We start from the raw sequence: 21,667 nt of genomic DNA, 5'->3' as shown, positions 1-21,667 counted from the left end.
TGATGCGGATGTTAGTGTCCTACCATTATCTCATCTTTTCTGCCTTCCGAATTTTGCTAGCTCTACTACTATGATTTTTACATCTTCAGATTTATCACACTTCCCGGTTCACAATCAAAATTTAGGCTTTGGTTTGGGCAGCAATTTGATTCTGAAAGTTGAAAATATGTAAACAGAGTTTGCCTGATTTGGCTTTGCAATGTTTGTTTCCGCAGAGCTGCTGGGAGGACAGGGTTCAGTTTTTTCTCTGTGGGTTCAATGGTCTCAGCTCCCATTCTATTAGAAATAGAATGTGCCTGGCTGGAAAGTTAATTTCCAGGGCTTGTCTTCTCTTATCCCTTCTGCATCGTGCCACAGGCATTCCCATGTTTTCCTTATTTCGTTTAAGTTTCCTGGAGATTCTGTTGCTTTTCTTTTTCTTTGTGATAAGATTAGCATGGCTTTCCCACTGACTCTACTTATCTTACCAGGTATTACATGAAACCCTACCCTCTGCTTGCCAGGTCTGATTTTTGCCATTTTCTAGGTAGCCTGTTTTTTTTTTTTTTTTTTTTTTTTTTTTTTTTTTTCTGAAAACTTCTTGGATTCTTTAATCTTTGGTGCTCTAAAATTTCACACAAAAATGTGTATGAATGTTTTTCTCCTAATCTTTTGCTTTGCTGACTATTCTGCAAGCAACTTCCAGTATGAATATTTCTATATTCCATAGCCTTGAGAAATTGTCTCCAACTGCTGATCATTTCTTCTCCATTTTATACTTTTCTCCTTGGTTGAATCTGTATGATTTACCATTTGTCTTCTTCTTTTTTTTTTTTTACCTCATTTACTTTCTTTATTTTTTAACTTTTATGTAATAAATATAAATTTCCAAAGTACAACTTTTGGATTATAGCGGCTTTTTCCCCCCATAAGCTCCCTCCCACCTGCAACCATTCTATCTCCCACTCCCTGTCCCATCCCATTCTTCATCAAGAAGATCAATTATCTTTATATACAAAATATCAACTTAGTATATAATAAGTAAAGATTTCAACAGACTGCACCCACACAGACACACGAAGTATAGAGTACTGTTTGAGTAGTAGTTTTACCATTAATTTGCATAGTACAACACATTAAGGACAAAGATCCTACATGGGGAGTAGGTGCACACTGACTCCTGTTGTTGATTTAACAATTGACACTCTTATTTATGATGCCACTAGTAACCTGAAGCTCTTTTCATGAGATGCCAAGGCTATGGAAGTCTTGAATTCACCAACTCCGATCTTTTTTAGACAAGGCCATAGTCAAAGTGGAAGTTCTCTCCTCCCTTCAGAGAAAGGTACCTCCTTCTTTGATGACCCATTCTTTCCGCTGGGATCTCACTCACAAAAATCTTTCATTTAGGTCATTTTTTGCCACTGTGTTTTGGCTTTCCTTGCCTGCGAAACTCTCATGGGCTTTTTAGCCAGATCCAAATGCCTTAAGGGCTGATTCTGAGGCCAGAGTGCTGTTCAGGGCATTTGCCATTCTATGCGTCTGCTGTGTATCTTGCTTTCTATGTAAGATCATTCTCTCCTTTTTAATTCTATCAATTATTATTTGCAGACACTGGTCTTATTTGTGTAATCCCTTTGACACGTAATCCTATCTTTTTGATCAATTATGAACTTAAAGCGATCACTTTAACAAGGAAGATGGCATTGGTACATGCCACCTTGATGGGATTGATTTGGAATCCTCTGGCACGTTTCCAGCTCTACCATTAGGGGAGGTCCGAGTGAGCATGTGCCAAACTGTACATCTCCTCCCTCTCTTGTTCCCACTCTTATATTTAACAGGGATCACTTTCAGTTAATTTTAAATGCCTAAGAATAACTGTGTGTTAATTAAAGAGTTTGACCAATGGTATTAAATAGAACAAGAAAATACTAAAAGGAATAAAATAGTAAATTTCTCCTATACCCCCTACATCCCTACATACATGTACACACACACACACACACACACACTAGGTATGCAAAAACATAGTGCCTCAATTCTCTGTGGTGCCATTATGATGCCTGGTGCCCTAAGAGAGTGCAGTAATTAGTTTTAATGACCCAATGATAGTAACACAAAGCTTTTATGTTTTTGCTTTTTTAGTGTTTACCACTCATTAAGATGTGTTTTCCATACCCAAGTGACAAGCAGTCTAGCTTATGATGGAAGAAACAGATATACAAAGAAATCACTTTAGAAAGAGAATAAGTGTAGCAGAATGTGTTTGTACAAAGTGCTGGATATAGTACTTAATATACATTAACTATGATACGGGGAGAGGAGGGAAAAGGAGGGGAGGGGAGAGAGAGAGAGTGAGAGAGAATGAGAGAGATCTATCTAGGAGAAGCTGCAGGGACCAGAGGAGCATATTGCCTGGAAGGGGGGCAATTGGAGCCAGATGGCTTGGACTGGAGTCTTGCCTCTGATACTTACTGGTTAGCTTTGGATGAGTTATCCTCTCTTTGTCTTTTTTCCTAGATAACAGTCTTGACTTGAAGGGTTTCTGTGAGGCTTAAGTGAAATGTGTAACATGATTCACAGGTACCTCTCATTCAATACATGTTAGCTTTCTTCTTATCACTGATATCACTTGACTCAGCCTCTAACAATGTGATCAGTAGTCTGAGAATGAGCAGATAGACGGCTATTGCTGGGAAAATGGTGGTGAGTGGAGACCCCGGCATGTACATACACTGGCACACTTAGAGAGGAGCATGATATTCCTAGCATGCAGGGCTCTCAGAGCCTATGCTAGGATGACAGCAGAAGGAGCTGATCTGGACCCCATGAATTGCTCATGTATGAGCACATGTAGCAGTGTGCTGTTGAGGAAGATAATCAGGGAGGGAGCAGGATTCAGTGTTTCAATGGAAAACAATGCAGAGTCTGGTGGTGGTGGTGGGCAGTTTGGTGGATGTGTGGAGTTCAGAAAGTCAGATTCTGGAGAGACATGAGGAACAGTTTTGTATCCATGTGAAGCACTCCTGAGTTACAGCAGCTTGTCCCACCAGGCAGCAGGTGTCCTATGGATATTAGGACCTAATCATACAGAGGTGGCCCATGTGTGGGTCAGTGTCCACATGGGGCTGGGAGAACCTCTGTCTGGTGGGGACCCATACTTCCTGAGGTTTCTACCATTCCCAGGCATGAGCCCTGCCTAGATTGCCCCAGCTGTTATCTCAGCATCTCCTATCATCTGCCACCAACTTTGCTTTCAAGTTTCAGGTTGAAGGGAAGGAAGGTTCAGTGAGAGCAATAGGGCTGGGGCCAGGGCTGAGAGACCATGCTAGTTTGCCCTGTCACTCAGGTCTGCCCAATTCAGGCCAGGGTCTATTTTTAGAAGCTCTTTAGTTTGCTGCTTCCCATACTCTGCATTCTTTCCAAAGACCAACCTGTATATCTTAATGCCATAATTCGCATACCCATGGGACAGAAGGGTCTTTACAGGTGCCCACAGCACAAAGCCTGGGCTGAACTGCTGAACTGGAGAGAGTAGTAGCCAGAGCAGCTCTTCAGATCCAGCCCTGACTTGATCCATCTTGGCTTCTCTTAGGGCTTCGAGGCACACAGCTGCTTTTTCATGGCCGCTATCACATCTTTCCCTGAAAGTGCCCGGGCCCCACCAACCACTCTTTTGTATCTGGAGGGGTTTCTCACCCTTCCAGATTCACTGGTTCACAAGACAGAAACCACCACAGAAAGCTTTAAATGATATTGCCCTGCACAGTCACCTGAGATCAAAGAATGCATTTCAACAGAAAGACAGAATATGAGGGAACTGGAACAATTTCTCCAAAACTTGGCCAATGACCCTGGCTGTGGAAACTGATTTGCCCTCAGTTTTTGGTTGGACAAAATAAACACTGCACATGAAAAGCACTAATTGCCTTATTTATTCTTCTATTTAGCCAGGAAAACATTAGAGTTTATTCAGCCTCAGAATGGAAAATCACATGTTGGCAAGAAAATAGCCATGTTGAAGGAATGATGATACAATTCAGGTTCGGCTCATTCACATATTTTATTTATCCAGTGAAGGAAGAGGAAGAAGAAATACCAGACAGAATCCTAGGGTGGCACAAATTCTGAGATAACACTAAGGTCACAGCTTCCATTTTTCTGGATCTAATTTAAATCCACAGATTACATAAAAGTGCGAGGGATGAGAGGAACATCTTTCTGGAGAGTAAGACATTGGATTTGAGAAAGAAAACATTTTTAAAGGTTAAAATGTACCCAGGGGTTTCTTTCTTGATGGCTTACTTTCGTCTTTATAAAAATATGACAGCGTTGTATACACTGCTGTGGTTAGCTTTTCAAGGGTAGGCAGTGCGAAGTCTGCCAACTCACTGACTTTCCAGGGGTCTGATTCTGGAAGAATCTCACCGTGGTGAGAGCCACAAAGACATCCTTAGGGGACACACAATAATGCATAGCAAAAAAAGAGAGAAAGGTATCTGAGCAGGGGAGATCCTCAGACTCTCATGATACAAATTGTGTGGTTACATGATACCCCCAGCAATACACAGTAGTTGTAAATCAAATTTCCTGGCTTCTAATTCAGTGCTTTTGGACTCTGCATAAATATGTACTCCTAATATTATTATTATTTTTTTTCGGCCAACATTTTGAAGTTGGTAATGTTAGATTCTTGAATGAAAGAAAAAAAGAGGCTGGAGAAAACGAAATAGATGTATGGAGAACACTGATAAATTTGTTTCTAATCTCAGGAACTTCATGTTAAGATATAGTGAACAGCCTAATGTCTGGGTCAAAAAATCAGAGTTCCTTGCTTCTGTGAACACACACGACAATATCTTACACACAGTGAGACAGGAATGGAAGACAGCACCACGCAGGAAAGATTAGAAAAACCAATATTAGAAAATAAAATGACCACGGTAGTCATTGGTAGGCTGGTCTAGACCGTTCAGCACTTCCAAACATCACAGGAAATAACACAAAGCCACAAGATCTCAAAGAGGAGTTCCAGAAGGCTCCTGGGGGTACACAGACCACCCGTGGGAAGCAGCCGGAAGCTTGCACACAGATCGCTGCATGGCCTTAACCATCACCACGGCCACCGGAAGTGAGCGCTGTGAGCATGCGCACTATGCTGCCCCCAGCCCAACACAGCCCTGGGGCGGGTCAACGCCAAACCCTTGTCACCTCAAAACCGACCTACTGCTTTTCACGCTGTGCATAACTCAGAGAAGGGAGCACTGGAGTAGGGGGAAGCTTCAGGTTGCCGAGAGAGGCTGGACGTTTTGAACCCTGGACAAAGTGACTGGAATCTTTGTCTCCCCTGGGCCCGGAGCTTTTGTAATGGGTTGGCTGTGGGCCTTGATGTCTGCGATTCGCTCTTTAAACTTTTGCTGGAGGAATTTCTCTTCTTTGGAGTAGCCTTTTGCAAACACTGACATCAGTAGGCACCCAGCCATTGACGTGCCCCCAATGCAGAAGAGAACGGCTCCTGCCAGCTTGCACATGTCGAGGGCACCGTTAAACTGGACTGCGTGCGAGTCGACCACCACAAAATCTGCTTCGCCAAAGGCCTCGATTTTGGGGGGCACGAGAAAGCCCACTGCCAGAACAGTCAGTCCGAGAACCACGAAGACTGTGCCTGAGATGAGTCCGACCTGGGGAAAGACAACAGAAGCACGAGGGAGTGAGCAGGTGCTTCAGCTCCCCTGAGCCCTCAGGGGCAACTCCTGTTTCTTGAGAGAAATATTCCCAGTTACCCCAATTTGCATGGAAAGCCTATTTAATTCACTCATTAAAAAAGAAGGGGAGAGGAAGACATTTCAGACTTTAATATCAACCAGAGGCTGGTGCTGTGGTGTAGCGGGTAAAGCTGCCACCTGCAGTGCCGGCATCCCACTTAGGCACCTGTTCAAGTCCCGGCTGCTCCACTTCTGATCCAGCTCTTTGCTGTGGCCTGGGAAAGCAGTGGAAGATGGCCCAAGGCCTTGGGCTCTTGAGCCTGTGTGGGAGACCTGGAAGAAGCTCCTGGCTCCTGGCTTCTGATTGGCATAGCTCCGGCAGATGTGGCCAACTGGGGAGTGAACCAGCAGATGGGAGACCTCTCTTTCTGCCTCTCCTCTCTCTGTATAACTCTGACCTTCAAATAATAAATAAATCTTAAAAAAAATTATCACCCAGAACCTGCAGCACTGAGCTGTGGTCAGTTTCTATTTGTCCAATGCTTTGCAGTTGAGAAGCCCCTTTTTGCTTAGGTTATCTCGTTGGGTCTCAAGGAAGAGAAAAGCAGTGTGACAGCAGGAACTAGCCTAGCTCTGTCTCCTGACCTTGATGTTGTCAGAGCTGGCTGGGAGTCACAGTGAGGTCATGCTGTCCCCTTGTTGGGCACTGTCTCACAGAACATCAACATCAGACCACGATGGAGTGAAACAAAATCATTTTGTTTGAGCACAGACTAAAGCAAGGTCATTAATCAAGCCTCCAGATACCAAACACCACCTCTGGCTAATGGGAGTGGCTGCTACTTTTCTACCCATTATAGCTTCAGACCAGCCCTGGTCTGCCTGTTGTGGAATTGTGCTTGACAATCCGGTGTAAACTCACACTTCTTTAGAGACACCCTGAAAGCACCCATCCAACACCCAGGTGCTATACTGTGCCCTTTCACAAACTTATTGGGCTCCTTGGTGTCACTCAACATGCAAGTATATTCCTAGTGGTTGCTGCTGGGGGACTTTGATAGGTTTTATAATTACCCACCCCTTTTCTAAATGAGCGGGAAAGGGACCATAACTGCTAGCATACAGGTAAGGACATGTAGCCTCACAGAGGATAGACTGCTGGCCCAGAGCTGACCCCCGACGCATGCTCTTCTCCCGCCAGCTTGTGGCAGTTTGAACTGTACCTGTACAGATGCTAAGATGTGGTTAGAATAGCAGATGGAGGTTAAACTGGATTAGCCCGAGTTCTAATAAATGCAACACACTGAAAATGGAAAGTGATAAATCCTTTGGTGGTTAGGGCTCACAGGCTTGTAATGAACACATTCAGGCTTGAATTCTAGCATTGAATCATACTTGAATCATAGAAGGAAGGTTACAGGTTATGCAAATACTCTTATTGATAATTTTCCCATTGATGAATGATAGTACTTACCTCATAGAGCTGTTGTGAAGAGCAAATGAAACCATGCATGAAAGCACTTAGCCTTGTATCTGCCTAAGTGACAAATACTATTGTTACTATTACTACTGGAAATATACTTCTGGTAAAATTGTTGTGCTACTCAGGCAACAGAATTATGACAGTTGTCCAGCACTTGGAATAAGGAATAGCTAATGCAGTTATTTATTTTAAACATTTTTTTTCATTTCCTTCTGTCTCTAATTGCTTTTAGTTGGATTAACTAAATTGGAAAAATTACCAAATACATAGCACCATTTAATCGTGCATATTAAAGCTGTATTTATTTATTAAATTTTTAGGGGAGTAATATGCTAATCAGGAAGACTGGCTAATGGAAGGAAAAACATACTGCATATCTTTCACCCTAGCAAAAGATTTGGGAAAGCAGCATAGTGCAAGATGTGTTTTTTATTTAATTCTTCTAAGAATCTTGTGAGAGGTGGGTTTCTGTATTTCCATTTCACATATAAGAAACTGAGGTTTATAGGATAAAAGAAGCATAGATCAAGATCCCATAGTTAGCAGGTGGCATAACTGGTCCTAACTAGGTCCATGTGTCATCCCCCAACATCACCATTTTCCTTCTACCCATAATACATCACCAACTACCACTTGGTATATTTCTTTCTATTATTTTTCACTTGAGCTTCCTCTGTGTAATTTTATAAATAAAAAGAGTCAATAAGATGCCTTTTGAAAAAAAAAATGTGTTGTAAAAAAGATATAAGGACTGCAGGAAAAATACAACATTTTGGATTGCTTTTCACATTTTTCTAAGAATGGTGGCAAGTAAATTCACCTTTAAAGACTAAGCATTATTTATAACTTTAAAAAGATGACTCAACATCCGAACATTCTGAATGCACAAGCTAAATTAACTTAAATATCCATGGTAACATGCTTCCTATGTCACTAAATTACCTCCTTCCTCAAGAACTGGCATTGGCTCTCAAAAACAGGGCAGTAAAATGTATCCATCTCAGTTTCTGAGATTCTGAAGAGCCGGTGAGGCCAACGCTCTCTGTCTTGTGTCTCTTTCTTGCCTCTTCACTGCTCTTATTCCAGCCTGCTGCTCAATAAATAATCCCAACTGACAGACTGCTGAACACGAAGCCAGGTGATTGATTCTCAGAGCAGTCTGCTCCTCAACTGAGCAGTGCATTAGATGGAAATCCACTCTTGGAATAGCACGCAGAAGCTAAAAGGCAAACCACGCTTGCAGATGGCAGAACTCCTGCTAGCTTTAAGAACCAGGATGCATCTGGCCTCTTATTTGCATTAGAATATCACAGAGAGGCCTGCTATCCTTGTAGGGAGGGCTGGGCAATGATTCTGAAGGTGCCCTCAACTTAGGATCACCAAGATCTTTGAGAGAGATACCTCCAGGGGGCCTCCAAACCTGTAAACACATTCAATCACTTCCATGAGCTTGGGACCGTGGGTGGGGAGAATCCCTAAGGGAACCAACACCAGCCTGCTTCTTAACTTCCCTGAGAGGACCATGGAGGACAGTAGGGCAGTGGAGATGCATCAGCCTAGTTCTGGTGCCATGTTGGAGTACTGGAAGGGACAGACATGGGGGAATGATTCTATACAGTATCATACAAACTGTGGACGCAGTTTTATGTTGAAGTGGTCCTGGGGCTAGCAGAGAGAGCTCTATTAAATTAAGAGAATTAAAAATCACAACACAGATGTTGTTGAAGGATCAGAGAGCAAAGGAGCCCTGCTTAGAGCCATGCAGAGGAGCAGGAATGCTGTGGGGGGAAAGGAGGGTCCCCCCTTGACCCAGTGGAGCAGCCTGAGGCTGGTGGTGGGGGGAGGTCAACACTGATGGCTGGATGGAACCTCAACAGGCCATGGCGAATTAGATGGCTCTGTTCTGTGACTTCTGGTGATTCTCTCGGCTGTAGGGAGGATGTGTGAAAACCCAGGCCCTACTCTTGGACAGGAGGACTGATAGGAGCAGAGCCGGGATTCCGCAAGTTCTGCTAGTGGGAGCTACACGCAGAGAAGGCTGCTATGTTGATCAACATCCCAGTTGTTGTGTTGCAGGGTGATTATCTGGAAATACAGCTGATTCCATCAGCACTCACCAGCCGCTGCTTTGGCAGAGAGGAGGCAGCGATAGCTGTTGGAAGCCAGCGAGAACCAGCCTGGCAGGGGAGAGCTGGCAGGGGGATTCACTCTACAACGTTAGAGGTGTTGGGCTTACAGGCGATTCAGGGGGAAGTGCTTAGCCAGGAGTGATTATGGCTTTTCTTTCTTCATCTGTCCTGAGGGCTGCTGAATTCTCCTTTACCCTGAATGGTGGCACCTGTGCTTGCCACTGAGGTTCACAAAGCAGGAACCAGTGGCAGCCTACGGTCCTGGGGTCCTCTGACAGCTCTTCCAGATTCCAAATTCTGTTCCATCCACTTGCAAACACATTTAGCCTCTTTCATCTTCAAAAGCCATTCCACAGCCCTGTGTCTGCCCTCGACAGTCATGCTTAGACCCCCACAATTTCCTTAAAACTCACTTCTCTGGGGTCATGAATGACCTTCTCACTGTCAAAACCAAATCTGATTTTCCCTTCTTTGTCTCACCTAACTATGGATATTAAACACTTGGCTTTCTTGAAACCCTCCCCTGTGGTTATTGCTGATACAACTCTCCTGTTACATCTCTACCTGAGAAGAACTCACTCTCAACCTGCTTTTCTAGACCTTCATCACAAGTTATAGGTGTTCACGGGGTCCCACTCTTGACCTCCACTTCCTTTTATGCAAGATGGTTTTTCTAGTGCTGAGAGGTTCTGGAGAAATTTCCATCATGTAGCCTTTCAGTCTTCTGTGACCTGACTCTTGTTTGCATTCTCAGGTTCATCTCCTGACCTTCTCCCCTTCTCCAACTTTAAAAGAGCTGCTCCAGCTGTCTGGGACTACTTGGGTCTCCTCAGCATGCTCGCGACTATCTCCCGACTCAGGGTTTACTGCGCTTTTCTTTCTAAAGAGGCGCTCTGTTCCCACGTGTTCACGGTGATCTACTCTGTGGAGCCACTTCTTCAAGTGGCAGCAGACACCCACTGCTCCCTGTCCCAAATCCCGTGTTCTCAGTGTACTGTGACTGCCTGTGGTCTAGAGTTCAGCAGGTTTCATTCCAGCAATCTGCATCTATGCATACTTCCCTTTCAGAATGCAAATTCCTTCATGTCAAGGGTTGTGTCTTTGGAGGTAAATAATAGTATCCTATTCATATCTGAATCCCAGAGCCTACCACATAGCACATCATGGTGGGCAGATGAGAGAAAGAGAGAGAGAAGGAGGGAGGGAGGGAAACAAAAAAAGAAAGGGAGGAAGGAAGGAAAGAAAAAATGGCAGAAAGAGCAGAGCTGTGTGACTGATGTTGTGTAGATGAATGGAATAAAGGCTGTATCTCAGATCCATCTGATTCCATTTCTTTTGCATTAAGCATTCCATGCTACCCATGGCTAAGGACCTGTCTCAAGGGCAGAGTCCTTCCCAGGCACTTTAAAAACAGCCTTAGTGGGTGACCAGCATTAATGGAAGAGGGGGAATGGGAAGCCAGAGACTTGAACCACCTGCAGGTGCAATTTGAAATGAAGAAAATAACATGAAATGATTGTAGTACAAACATGTGTATAACCAGTGCCTTTCTCTGCTTTGGTACAGAGCTCGTCATAAACCCACTGGAATGAATTCCCTCATATTCTCTAGGAGGAAACTCAGGAACAGCTGGCTTATTCCCTTGGTAAAGACGAGTTCTCCAAGACAGTGAATTTTTAGTTTATTCAGGTTGACACTAGTTTTCAAGTGTTTTATGGCAGAACATAAATCTAAGACTTGGACTTGTTGAAATATAATCTCCATGAGGCCATAGATTTCTGACTTTTTCTCTGAAGTAGGCCCACTCTAGCAAGCAATGATAGTTTTAGATCTTGTTAGTGTAAAATAAAATGGAGAAAATGTTGGAATTTGGTATCTGGGGTTGGTAATCTACTGTGAGTTCTTTATTTAAAACCCATAAGTATGTATTATTTGATGGAGTTACAGCTTCAGAAATCACTAGCACTTCGGATCTATGTGAACATTTAGAATATTCTGTGTGTAAGTGGTACTTTAGGCTCTTAGCACAATAGATCATATACATATATATAACAAATAGGGATGCAGTCATCCCTTATCTGGTTAAATATACAATATGCTAAGCTTGGGTGGGCATTTCATTGGTTTTGGCCAATAAGGATTCATTGGAGATTTCTATATGACAAGGATGGTGACTTCACAAATTCTAATACAATGTGTGACAACAGCATAATTTTCAATTAACATAGGTCTTAGGTAATCTATGTTGACCAGTATGTTATACAGTACTTTATTAGTTAGCTATGTTTACAATTGTAGTTTCCATTTCATAACTCAATTCTCCCTATGTCATCTAGTTAATAACAGCTATGCTTATTGAGCATATATCAGACATTGTTTTAAGCTCTCTGTGTTTATATCTCATGTATTAAAAATTTCAAGGGCCTATTAAGGTCAACTAACTTGCACAAAATTATAGGGCTACAGTATGGCAGAGCTGGGCTTTGAACTCAGCTTGAGGTCAGAGTCTTTGCTTATGATCATAATGCTACAATGCTTCTTGTTATACTATATTGTCAAAAATCACAAGTTTATTTCAAAATCAATGTCAAAAGTTCTAGGGTCTTTTGGGAGATGCACAGAGTAAGAGAGCAGGAGGAGGCCTTAGGTATTCTCTTAGGCTGTATCGTCTCTTTATTCCTTTCTTAATTTCCACCTTTTTCTTGATTTCTCTATGTTGGAACATCCCAATGCCCTCTTCATACCCTCTTTCTAGGTGATCTCAGCTGGTGGTGCCTTTTAAACCTTCTGTGTATCAAAAACTACCAATACATAAGTTGAAGTTGTTCCCAGAGGTCTCTTCTTGGAAGTCTAGTAGGCATCTTCAATAAATCATGGTCTAAAGCAGAATCTGGGTGCCCACCAGTCCACTTGTCCTGCAGTGTTCTCATCCTAGCAAATTAGAGAACCATTTCAACACAGTGACGGTTGTGATACAAGGCTTGGAGTCATGCTGAATCCTCTTTCTCTCAAATTCCATATCTAACTCATCAGTTTGTCCTGACAGCGTGGCCTTCAAATTTCATGCTAGATCTGACTACTTTTCACCACTTCCACTGACACCACCCTATCCTAAGACACCACCGTCTCTTGCCTGGGTATTTTCACAGCTTCTGAATGAATCTGCTTCTACCATAATCCTTCTGTGGTCTATTTTCTTACAGAAAGGTCCTCTTAAGATACCAGTTGGGTTGTTCCACTCCTCTGTTCAGCATCTCCAGGTAGCTTCCCAGGTCTCTCAAGGTAACAGCCAAAGTCATCAGTATTGCCTACAAAGCTCCACATAAATCATCCATGTACCATTATTTATCTGAGTTCATTGCTCCTTTTTGCATTCCACTCCAACAACACTCCGAACCATACTCCAACTCTTGCTCTTTTTCAAGCAAGACTTGTCCCTATTTCAGAGCTTTGGGAACTGCTATCTTCCAAGCCTAGCACATAATATTATGGTCTGCTCCCTCAATGCATCTGAGTACTTGCTCAAATGTCATCTCTGAAAAGCCTTCTTCCATCAACAAATCCGAATACCAGTCACCATCATTATCAAACTTCTTTCCCTGATTCGTTGCTCTTCACAGTACTTGTCACCCCTGACATTCTATTTGTACTTTAACTGTTTATGATCTTTCCCATGAAAGACTCTAAGCTCCATGAGGGCAGGAACATTTTCTTCTCTTGCTTGCCACTTTAGTCTTTGACCCTCTTGGCGCAGAACAGGTGTTCACTAACTACCTGTTGAATGACTGGACACATTGTCCAATGAGGTTTCTGTATTGAGGAGGCTGAGCCTTGGAGGGCCTCATGAGAACGTATCTGGTAGAGGCAGAGCTGGTATTCTGACCACTGCACCGACTATCAGCATTAGCTCTCTCTAAATACCTACTTACTTCTTTTTAATAGTTGTAGCAATTTGTCAAATGGTACTTACCAAACCTGTTAGGGAGGCTGAAATGGAATAATGTTTGCCTATGCATAGCTTCACAGTTAGTGAATATAGTGGCACATTAATAACAGGAGCAATGATAACAATTACTATGGCAATTGTGCCAATTTATGTTTAAAGTGCTCTTCAACAATTATGCTGTATTTACAGGCTTCTTTGGCCCAAGGCTTTGATTGTCCTTTCCTGAGGGAGGAAAAACGCATTTAGTGAAAGTGATGCTTTCGGTTCTCTGTAGCTGCAACATTTAGCATAGCCCTACTCATATTTTTCCATTTCCTGAGTTAAGCACATGTTTGTTCCTTACCTTCCAGAACACGGAACTCCACCTGTTAGGTGATCTCTGGATCTGGAAATCGTCCTCATACTCCCAGATGGAGGCGGTACAGTCTTCATAAAACTGGTGCAGGTAGGATCGGACTCCATAGCGCTGGTACCCGCCCTCGGGGGCAGCCTGTGCTTGCTTGGACCCGCAGACGTTACCGCAAGAACTCATTCTTTGCAGCTGGAATGACAAGGTCCACGTGGATCAGTCCCAGGCACTCTGGCCTCAAACTCAAAGATATACTGAAAGGGGAGAACCAGTTGAATCATGTCAGACTATTGGAACAATGCTCTTTTCTTAAGAGAAAAAGACACTTCTAAAGACATGTCTTCCTTATAAGCTATGCTTCTCTTCTGTTGAATGCAAAATCGCCCCCCCCTAAATACGCAATGACTCGAACTGGCTCTCCATAAATGAAATGAGACACAACTGCACAGGTCACTTAAATTATGCAAACATTTAAGCAAGAGGCACATGAGAAATGGCAATAGAGAAGCTGAGATTTTCACAGCCTTGACAAGAAATCTTTAATCTCTTAGAATCCAGTAGTCTTTACACCTACATGTTAAAGAATTAGCCAGACAATCTCATTTGCTACAGATGGAATTTGTCTTGTGCTGTCCTTTCCGATTTTTACCCACATTCCCTTGTGTAGTACACATGGTGCTACTCTTAGTAAGCGGGAATGCTGTCTCCAGGTCTCATGAATCTTCCACTAACGTTTTAAACAATTGTCCAGTTGTTCAGCAGCTTTATTAAAGAGCTGTCGAGCAACTTACACTTCATGCTTTATTAATCACAAATGGCTCAACTAATAATTCACACCTCACTAACTCCAGGCCCATATATTTGTCATTATTTGTAGATACATCTGTCCATGTGGCTGGCTGGAGTGCAATGCTCAGGGTAAACTCAGCCTTTTATTATTCTCTATGATAATATATAATGGGTTGTTAAATGAAACTATGGCCTGGGTGGGCTGCTTGGGGCTCTGTCATGTACAGATGGAAATGTCAGTTGGATTTGACCTAATGTAATTGATAACCTTGGAGAGAGGATCTCATATGGATTAGGTTATTAATTCATGGTAAAAAATAAAAAGGAATCGGTGAGGGACAGTAATCATGGTGAGTAAGAGAATTCTCAGTTTTCATCTGTTTTCTGATCTCTGTATTAGCATCTAAATGTGTAGCTGGACATGAAAAATACCTGTTTGAGTTTGCCACTCATCCTCTGGATTGTTTTCTTCATGTGGACATGGTTCATACATGACAAAGTGAAAAACAATATATAAGGTTATCTTCCATCAAGCCAGGCTTTCTATTGTGCTGTTCACTGGGCCAGCAAAGGCATATTAAGTGCTTCCAATTGCTTATCAAAAACCCACTAGTAATGTGCATGCATGAGAGAAAAGCATTCTTCTCAGGATGTGGCAAGTGCTCATGTGTGGCCATGAGGTTGGGTTAGGGTAGACTCAGAAGCAGGCCAGGGATGCCAAGCACTACTCCATCCCCTGGGCACAAACAAACTCACAAAGACATCTTGCAAATGTGTATCCTTCTCCACAATCAGGTTTAGGTTAGAAAACATGGTCAAGTTCAGAAAAATATGGTCCTGATCTTAGAAAAATAATGGAAGCTGGTGGCACTGGTGGTGGCCAATCACCTCATCTCTTTAACTATTGGTCAACATCCTACCTCCTGAATGTGCTTTCTGTTTCAGGTACAGCTACCACCTAAAGAAATCACCCAGGAGGAGAGGACAGGAGACGGAAAATCACGATGTTCATTTTCATTTGAAGCATTCAGAAAGATATTCTTTCATAAAACCTCAAGTTCTAGAATATACTTTGCCTGATTAAAGCAGCAAAGCCTGAGAGATGAGGAGAATGTTAACCTAGTATCCATGTTGTAAGTGTAGGATGGTCCCTTCAAGACCTTATGCTTATCCAATGGAGATGATTAACAGGAGCCCATCACCAATGACACATAAGGAGATCTTAAGGCACTTTCTTTAAGACATTCTAACAAGTATTCTTGTCAAGGAGAAATGGGATTAGTATTACTAATTCTGCTTCGTCATCGAGGAAACTGAGGCATAACAAAATCATCTACTAAAGGTTACACCGTGAGTCAGTGACACAGATGACAATTAATACACTATGTGGAGCATGCATTGAATCACATACTTGCATAGTCAGAATCAACTCATCTGAATATATATATTTTAGGTTTATTACAAAGTCCCAACAACTTTAACAGGAAAAAAAAGGATAAACATAAGTATGATAGGAATAAAAAGTTCCCTTATTGCAACAGTGAGATTTGTTTTCCTTGTACACTAAAGTCATTCTTTGTGTCATTTGAGCTGTGACACAAAGGAGAGCCAGGTGGCACAAGGCAATCATTCCTTGGGTACCCTGTTTCTGGCACACCAGGCTAAACTTATTTGCTGGAAAGGGGGCACTCAGTAGTGCAAATTTATTTAAAAAGGGGTAAAATCATAAAAAAGATAGAAAGTGTTATAGAACAAATGCTTTTGAACCTGATAATGGAAGGCTCAATCTACTCAAGTCAGAGAGGATTTTTAGTGTTATGCTTTCCAGAGAAGGACTCTCAGCCTTACTTTCCCTTTCAACTGTGCAGGGTATGACCAGGAACATGGCCTATGTTGCAGCAACCATCAAGGGTAGACATTGAACTCGGAATGAACTGCAGTGTATCAGTCATGAGATCTCAGGCCAGCTCCTTAGCCTTTCTGGGTTCCATCATGTTTAAAATAAGATGGTTTGACCAGATTAACCTCTCATTCCTTCCAGGATTTTTTGGCTATAGATCTACAGAAATGAGTCAATTACTTTTTTTTTTTTTTGGCCAAATGACTGGATTTAGTGATTTCTCATCTCTGCTCTCATTCACTGTGAGCTGCAGACCCTTACTTCACTCTAGCGTGTATGAAGCTTAAGTTGAAAGGAGCTTAACTACTAGTTAGATTTGTTATTGGCTATTAAATAGACTGAATGTATCATGTTTGTTTAACCAGTTACTTTAGTACCACATGCATTGCCTAAAATACTAGCCCCTGGGGATCTGAGAGGTTTCTCACATCTTCCTAAAGATATGACAAGTTGGGATTCATTTCTACAGGAGAATGATGACTTGGAAGAGCATGAATTATAAATTAATCATATTAGCATGAGAATTCGGGACCTAGAAAATCTCAGCAGAGCATTATATATGTTGTAGGGAAGTCAGTGACTTTTTATGTCTGTATGGATAGAGTCTGTTACAGGTATTTGGGATATATCTGGCTGATTTATACTTCTACTATTATAAAAAGGACACATGAGGTTACTTCATAAAGTCACTTTAAAAGCTGGGCAATTATTAAATTATATACAATAAACTAGGACTGAGACAGACATGGAAGGTGTGTGCATAGGCTTTTTAGTTTGGCTCAGAGTTTACTTAAGATGCCAGGTTTCATGAGAATCCTAGTGCTTGTATTTCAATAGCTGTAGCATCAGGAAAAATGGTAACATTAAATCTGACTGTCATTAAGTGACAGAGCCTAGAGAGCTCCTTTATTTGCAGCAAGCCTTACCCTCCCAGGAGGCATAGAGTTGTGAGTAAAAACATTTTCCAGTATTATATTTAAAGTTGTCCATGCCAGTATCCATGCTGTAAACACTCTAGTGGAGCCTGTTCTATCTTTCCTGCCAGCATGGCTGTCAAAGTTGAACACAAGCAACATGGGTGCGCAGTCATTTGGTCAACTCTAAAGAGGAAGTTGTAAGGACAGCCTAGGTGCTGATACGTGAGAACCCATTCATAGTTTTCTCTTTTTACAATCTGTTTACAGAAACCATCTTAATGGCATGCACAGTAACACAGTAATTGGATATTCAATTCTTAGCAACATAGCTCACCAATGATACCCTGCAGGGAAGTGGCAGGAGAACATTATACTGTAGCCCCTCCCCTACATTCTTCTAAGCAGCTTTCTGCAACCAGTACATGTAAATACCAGATTACTGCCAGTCTACCCCCTTGTCCGGGTTCATTTCTCTTCACAACACTTTACTGCCCGTTGTCCCATGCATGGCTTATTTGCTTGCACACCATAAGCTCTGTGAGGACAAGAAAATCTTCTGTCCTGCTTATCACTTTAATTTCCAGCACTTTGGACCGTCCTGGTATGGAGTTCTACAAGGGTTGGTGGGTATAATGGGCTGAGTGGTTCTTCATTTTTCATTCCAACATTCTTTCAATGTTTTTAAAGCACTGAGTATGTCCCAGGCACCTAATGGTTACAAAGTTGAGTGAGGCACAGTCAGCCCTCATTGGACTCTTGGATTAGAAAGACACATGCAGGAAGCAAAAGAGGCATTTACAATGAAAGGAAATGCAAATACTGAGAATACCTTGAACATCCCTTTATTAGGCAAATAAACCCAGATATGCACTACTGTGACCACTATGTATGCCAATAAACTATAGTAGCAATTTGTTGGAAATTTGAATTTTAGCCTAATAGATGCAGCTAGTTTTTATTTTATTTAAAAATGTTCATTGCCATGAAACCAGAAATAAGTCTTTATGCCTCACAAAACTCTAAGAACACCAAAGACATATTATTTGTCTTCATCGTCTCCTTGAGAGGAGAGGCAGCAAATTGAGGCCCAAAAAGGATGAGTGTTTTCCCATGGCTATATGTATGAGTCAGCTGCGAGGCCAGGCACAGACCTTGTTCTATTTATTCTCTTCGAAATATCATTCAATTTTTATACTACTTTTTCTTTCACAAAATAATTCTGAGATAATGAGAGTGAAGTTCCCATTAGAGCCACTCTTTCACAGGAGTAGTGCTACAAGAGACAAGGTACAGGCACACAGACGGTGCAGGCCACTTATTCAAAACCACACCAAAAGGTCAATGCACTTAGAAGGCTCAGTCAGACTCAAAGTGGAAGCAGAAGGCATAAAAGCCTGCCAACAGCTTTTTCACTGTTAAATCAGTCATCCCTGGGACTATAGAACCATGACCTTAGAACTGGGAATGGATTTCTACCAATGGATTATTTCAGAGATATTTTCTGGTTAGAGATGGCTCCATATTATGAGATTTTCTTATTACCTCTAAATAAGTGGATAATAATATATAATAATAATAATAATAATGAAGCCACCTTCAGACTTTTTAAAAAGAAGAGTATTGCTGTAAATTTATCTTACTCATTACCAATTGCTTTATTCCTTCAACATATGTTTGTTTAGGAAGGTATATAAAGTCCAAAGCCAATATGAGAAGAGAAAAAAGACCATGTTCTCATTTAATCTCTTCTTTGCATGGAGACCACAAGTGTTTAGGACTCTACCTGTGGTGAGAGTTGAGTCCTACCTTTGAAGTCTTCCTCTTCCTCTTCTTGTTTATTCTTTGACCTTTCTTTTCAACAGCACATTCTTCAATCCTATTTAAGAAAAGAATTCTCTGCAGAATGTGATCCATACCAAAATCTAAATTTCATAAGCCACTCACATAACTTAAAAAGAGTCATTTTAATGTCAACAAAAACATTGAGAATGAACTTGTTCAAGATAGTTTTTTTCAAAAAAACAAAATCTAACATATTTAATAACTTTTTAATGGGTTCCCATGATAGTTTATAGAGTAAACGAGATGACATAAATCAAAGGGCTTTGTGAATTATAAAACACCAAAAAAGGCTGTTATCATTTTAATACATATTTCATGTAGTTAATAACACCAACCAAACATCCACTTATAATTTACAAATTCTAAAAAGGAGGTCACTTGCTTCCTTAGTTCTCCAGCATCGATCTTTTCTGGTACTTTTCTTTCACAATCTATTATAAATGAGTCTTCTAGTCATTATATTTTCTGATATGTTTACATGTGTTTTCTACTTAGCCAAGCTGATTGGATGATGCACTCATTAGGCTGAATTTTACTTCTGTATCCATTTTCTTCCTATCATGATCATTTTACTTTCCATCTGCCTAAGGAAAGCAGGTGCCTTTGCAAAATCTAATTAAAGAGTCATTGCCAGCTTAGAGCTATTTGTTTCCCACATTACTCTAGTCATGTGAAATAAAATAGCTGGGGCTATATTTTCTAACAGGTCATTAATAAATCTTTCTGGTGAACAGATCCCCATTCATGGAAAGAATTCTGAAGCTACAGATTTGAGATGGGGCACCCTGGTGAGGCCTGCCCACCTGTCTCCAGCATTTCCCGGGTTAGTCTATGGAGACTAACACTCTTTAAGACACATTTCCTTGCCTGCCCCCAAAGTTTGTGAGTGGTATGTGAGTAGATGTGGGGGAAGAAGCTAAGTATACTAGTATCCTGGATCCCAGTAAGCAAAAGAGAACAAGCCACAGCATTTACTACACCCTCTTCTCTCTCCACCCACCCTCTGTCTCTCTCCCCGCCTTCCCTCTTCCCCTCTTTTGCCTCCTTCTTCCTCTGTCTGTCTCTTTTACTATCTGTCTCTGTCTCTTCATTCCAGCTCCTGTCTTTTTAATCTGTCGCCTTCCGGGTTTTCTCTGAAGACACTGCACACATGCCCTTTATCAAACGCTGGCCTGGTCAGGAGCCAGGCGCTTTCCAATGTCCTGAAAACACTTCTGCTAAGAAGTCAGGGACAAATTAAGCAAACAGCTGTCCAGCTCGGTTTTCTTTGAGGTTATCAGCCTTGGTCTGACTCCCACCCCAAAGTCTCTTTCTCACAAGACAAGGATGTGGGTCCGGGGACCACGTCAAAACACTCAAACATCTTCAGACGTGGCAAAGGAATGGGTGGACAAGTAGGGCTTCAGCTCAGCCTGGAAAATAAACCAATAGATTCGCAACTCCAAACGCACGTTATTTACTCTTATCTAACACATAACTTCTCTTATCTCCCAGGAAGGAAACTCTGAACTTTTTAGCTGTACATCCACAAAATTCTTACATAACACACACCACAAACCACAGAGCATGGAGTTGGCTATCTCCAATTCGTATGTTTGTATGTTTCCCCGTATTTTTTGCACACGGATTTCGTAGGGATTTGTGCACTGAGAATAAATATGAATGAGAGGAGAGCGAGATAAATACACATGAATAATTGCGCGTGAGGAACAGGAACAGGAAAGAAGCAGGGAGGAGCAAGGCAGTGGAAACTGCGGGAGACCAGGAGCGCGGGGAGCCGCACCCACCGTGCGGGCTTTACCTGCCCTCCGAGGCCGGACCCGTGGAGCAAGTGCAGCAGCCTAGCCGCAGATCTCTCGCCGGGGTCCCATCGCCATCGCCGCCGCCGCCGCCGCCGCCGCCACCGCCGCCGCCGCGCCGCGCCGCGCTCAGCCCGCGCGTGATGCACACGGGAAGCGGTGCACCCGCGCCGCCGGCGGCGGGGGCGCGCTGCGCGGGCCCGCGGCCCGGGGGCGGGGCCCGGCGCCTCGGACCGGCCCCTTCCTGCTCGGTTCCGGAGACGACCTAAGGCCTGGGGCTTCCTGGCGCAGGGGGCGGCCTCTGGACTCCTGGGGCCTTCCCGGTGCGTCCCAGGCCTGGTGTTTCCTTGCACGAGGTGCAGCCTTCTAGAACGTTGCCCCCTGTGCCCTGGGCCTGGTGGAGGCTCCCTGGTCCCGGGGCCTTCTCTGCCTGTCCGCCTTGTCTGCTGCTGTGTGCTCCGGTCTGGCTCCATGGACTCATTTGTGGAATGAATAGAAAGGCAGGCAGAGCCTTCGTGTGCTCTCCCTCCCCCCACCTCCCTCCACAATGTGGTCCCTGAGGGGGCTCCCTCCATCATTTGAGTCCTGAGGGGGCTCCCTCCGCCATTTGGTCCCTGAGGGGCCGAGGGGGCCGCCTGACGGACAACCACCTCAGGCTTTCATCCTTGGGTAGTTCCGGTGCCTCCCTCCACCAGACCCGGATCAGGCAGTCTAAAGGTGAGATAAAAAGGAGGAAAACCAACACATGAAACAAACCAACCACAAGTGCAGAAAGGCGAGAGCACACCAGAGAAAATTTGTGTAGGTGTGGGCAAGTTCGTATAGA

The 21,667-nt window shown here is 42.9% G+C and overlaps 1 protein-coding gene across 2 annotated transcripts; it reads right to left on the bottom strand.

The window, feature by feature from the left end:
* Positions 1 to 3,894: 3,894 nt before the first annotated feature.
* On the bottom strand, positions 3,895 to 20,996 carry NRSN1 (neurensin 1). 2 transcript variants are annotated; one of them, XM_017344963.3, is made up of 4 exons: positions 20,844 to 20,996; positions 19,007 to 19,076; positions 13,589 to 13,848; positions 3,895 to 5,663 (listed from the first exon to the last, which is right to left on the bottom strand). In XM_017344963.3, exons 3-4 carry the CDS (start codon positions 13,775 to 13,777, stop codon positions 5,265 to 5,267), a joined length of 588 nt encoding a protein of 195 aa, XP_017200452.1. In that variant the 5' UTR covers positions 13,778 to 13,848; positions 19,007 to 19,076; positions 20,844 to 20,996; the 3' UTR covers positions 3,895 to 5,264. The 2 variants fall into 2 exon arrangements, with proteins under 2 accessions (XP_017200452.1, XP_002714276.1); XM_002714230.4 differs by having other exon boundaries at positions 13,589 to 13,786; positions 20,844 to 20,995.
* Positions 20,997 to 21,667: the final 671 nt, after the last annotated feature.

Source organism: Oryctolagus cuniculus, chromosome 5, assembly GCF_964237555.1.
Source record: "Oryctolagus cuniculus chromosome 5, mOryCun1.1, whole genome shotgun sequence".
Taxonomy (NCBI): Eukaryota; Metazoa; Chordata; class Mammalia; order Lagomorpha; family Leporidae; genus Oryctolagus; species Oryctolagus cuniculus.
The sequence above is the reverse complement of the archived record's forward strand: the minus strand, read 5'-3'. Positions and strand labels throughout refer to the sequence as shown.

Excerpts from the sequence above, each read along its gene's own strand:
- NRSN1 (XM_017344963.3), bottom strand. The coding sequence starts at position 13,777 with ATGAGTTCTTGCGGTAACGTCTGCGGGTCCAAGCAAGCACAGGCTGCC. Across the intron at positions 5,664-13,588 it reads GGAGTTCCGTGTTCTGGAAG|GTCGGACTCATCTCAGGCAC; the intron begins GTAAGGAACAAA and ends GTCTTTCCCCAG.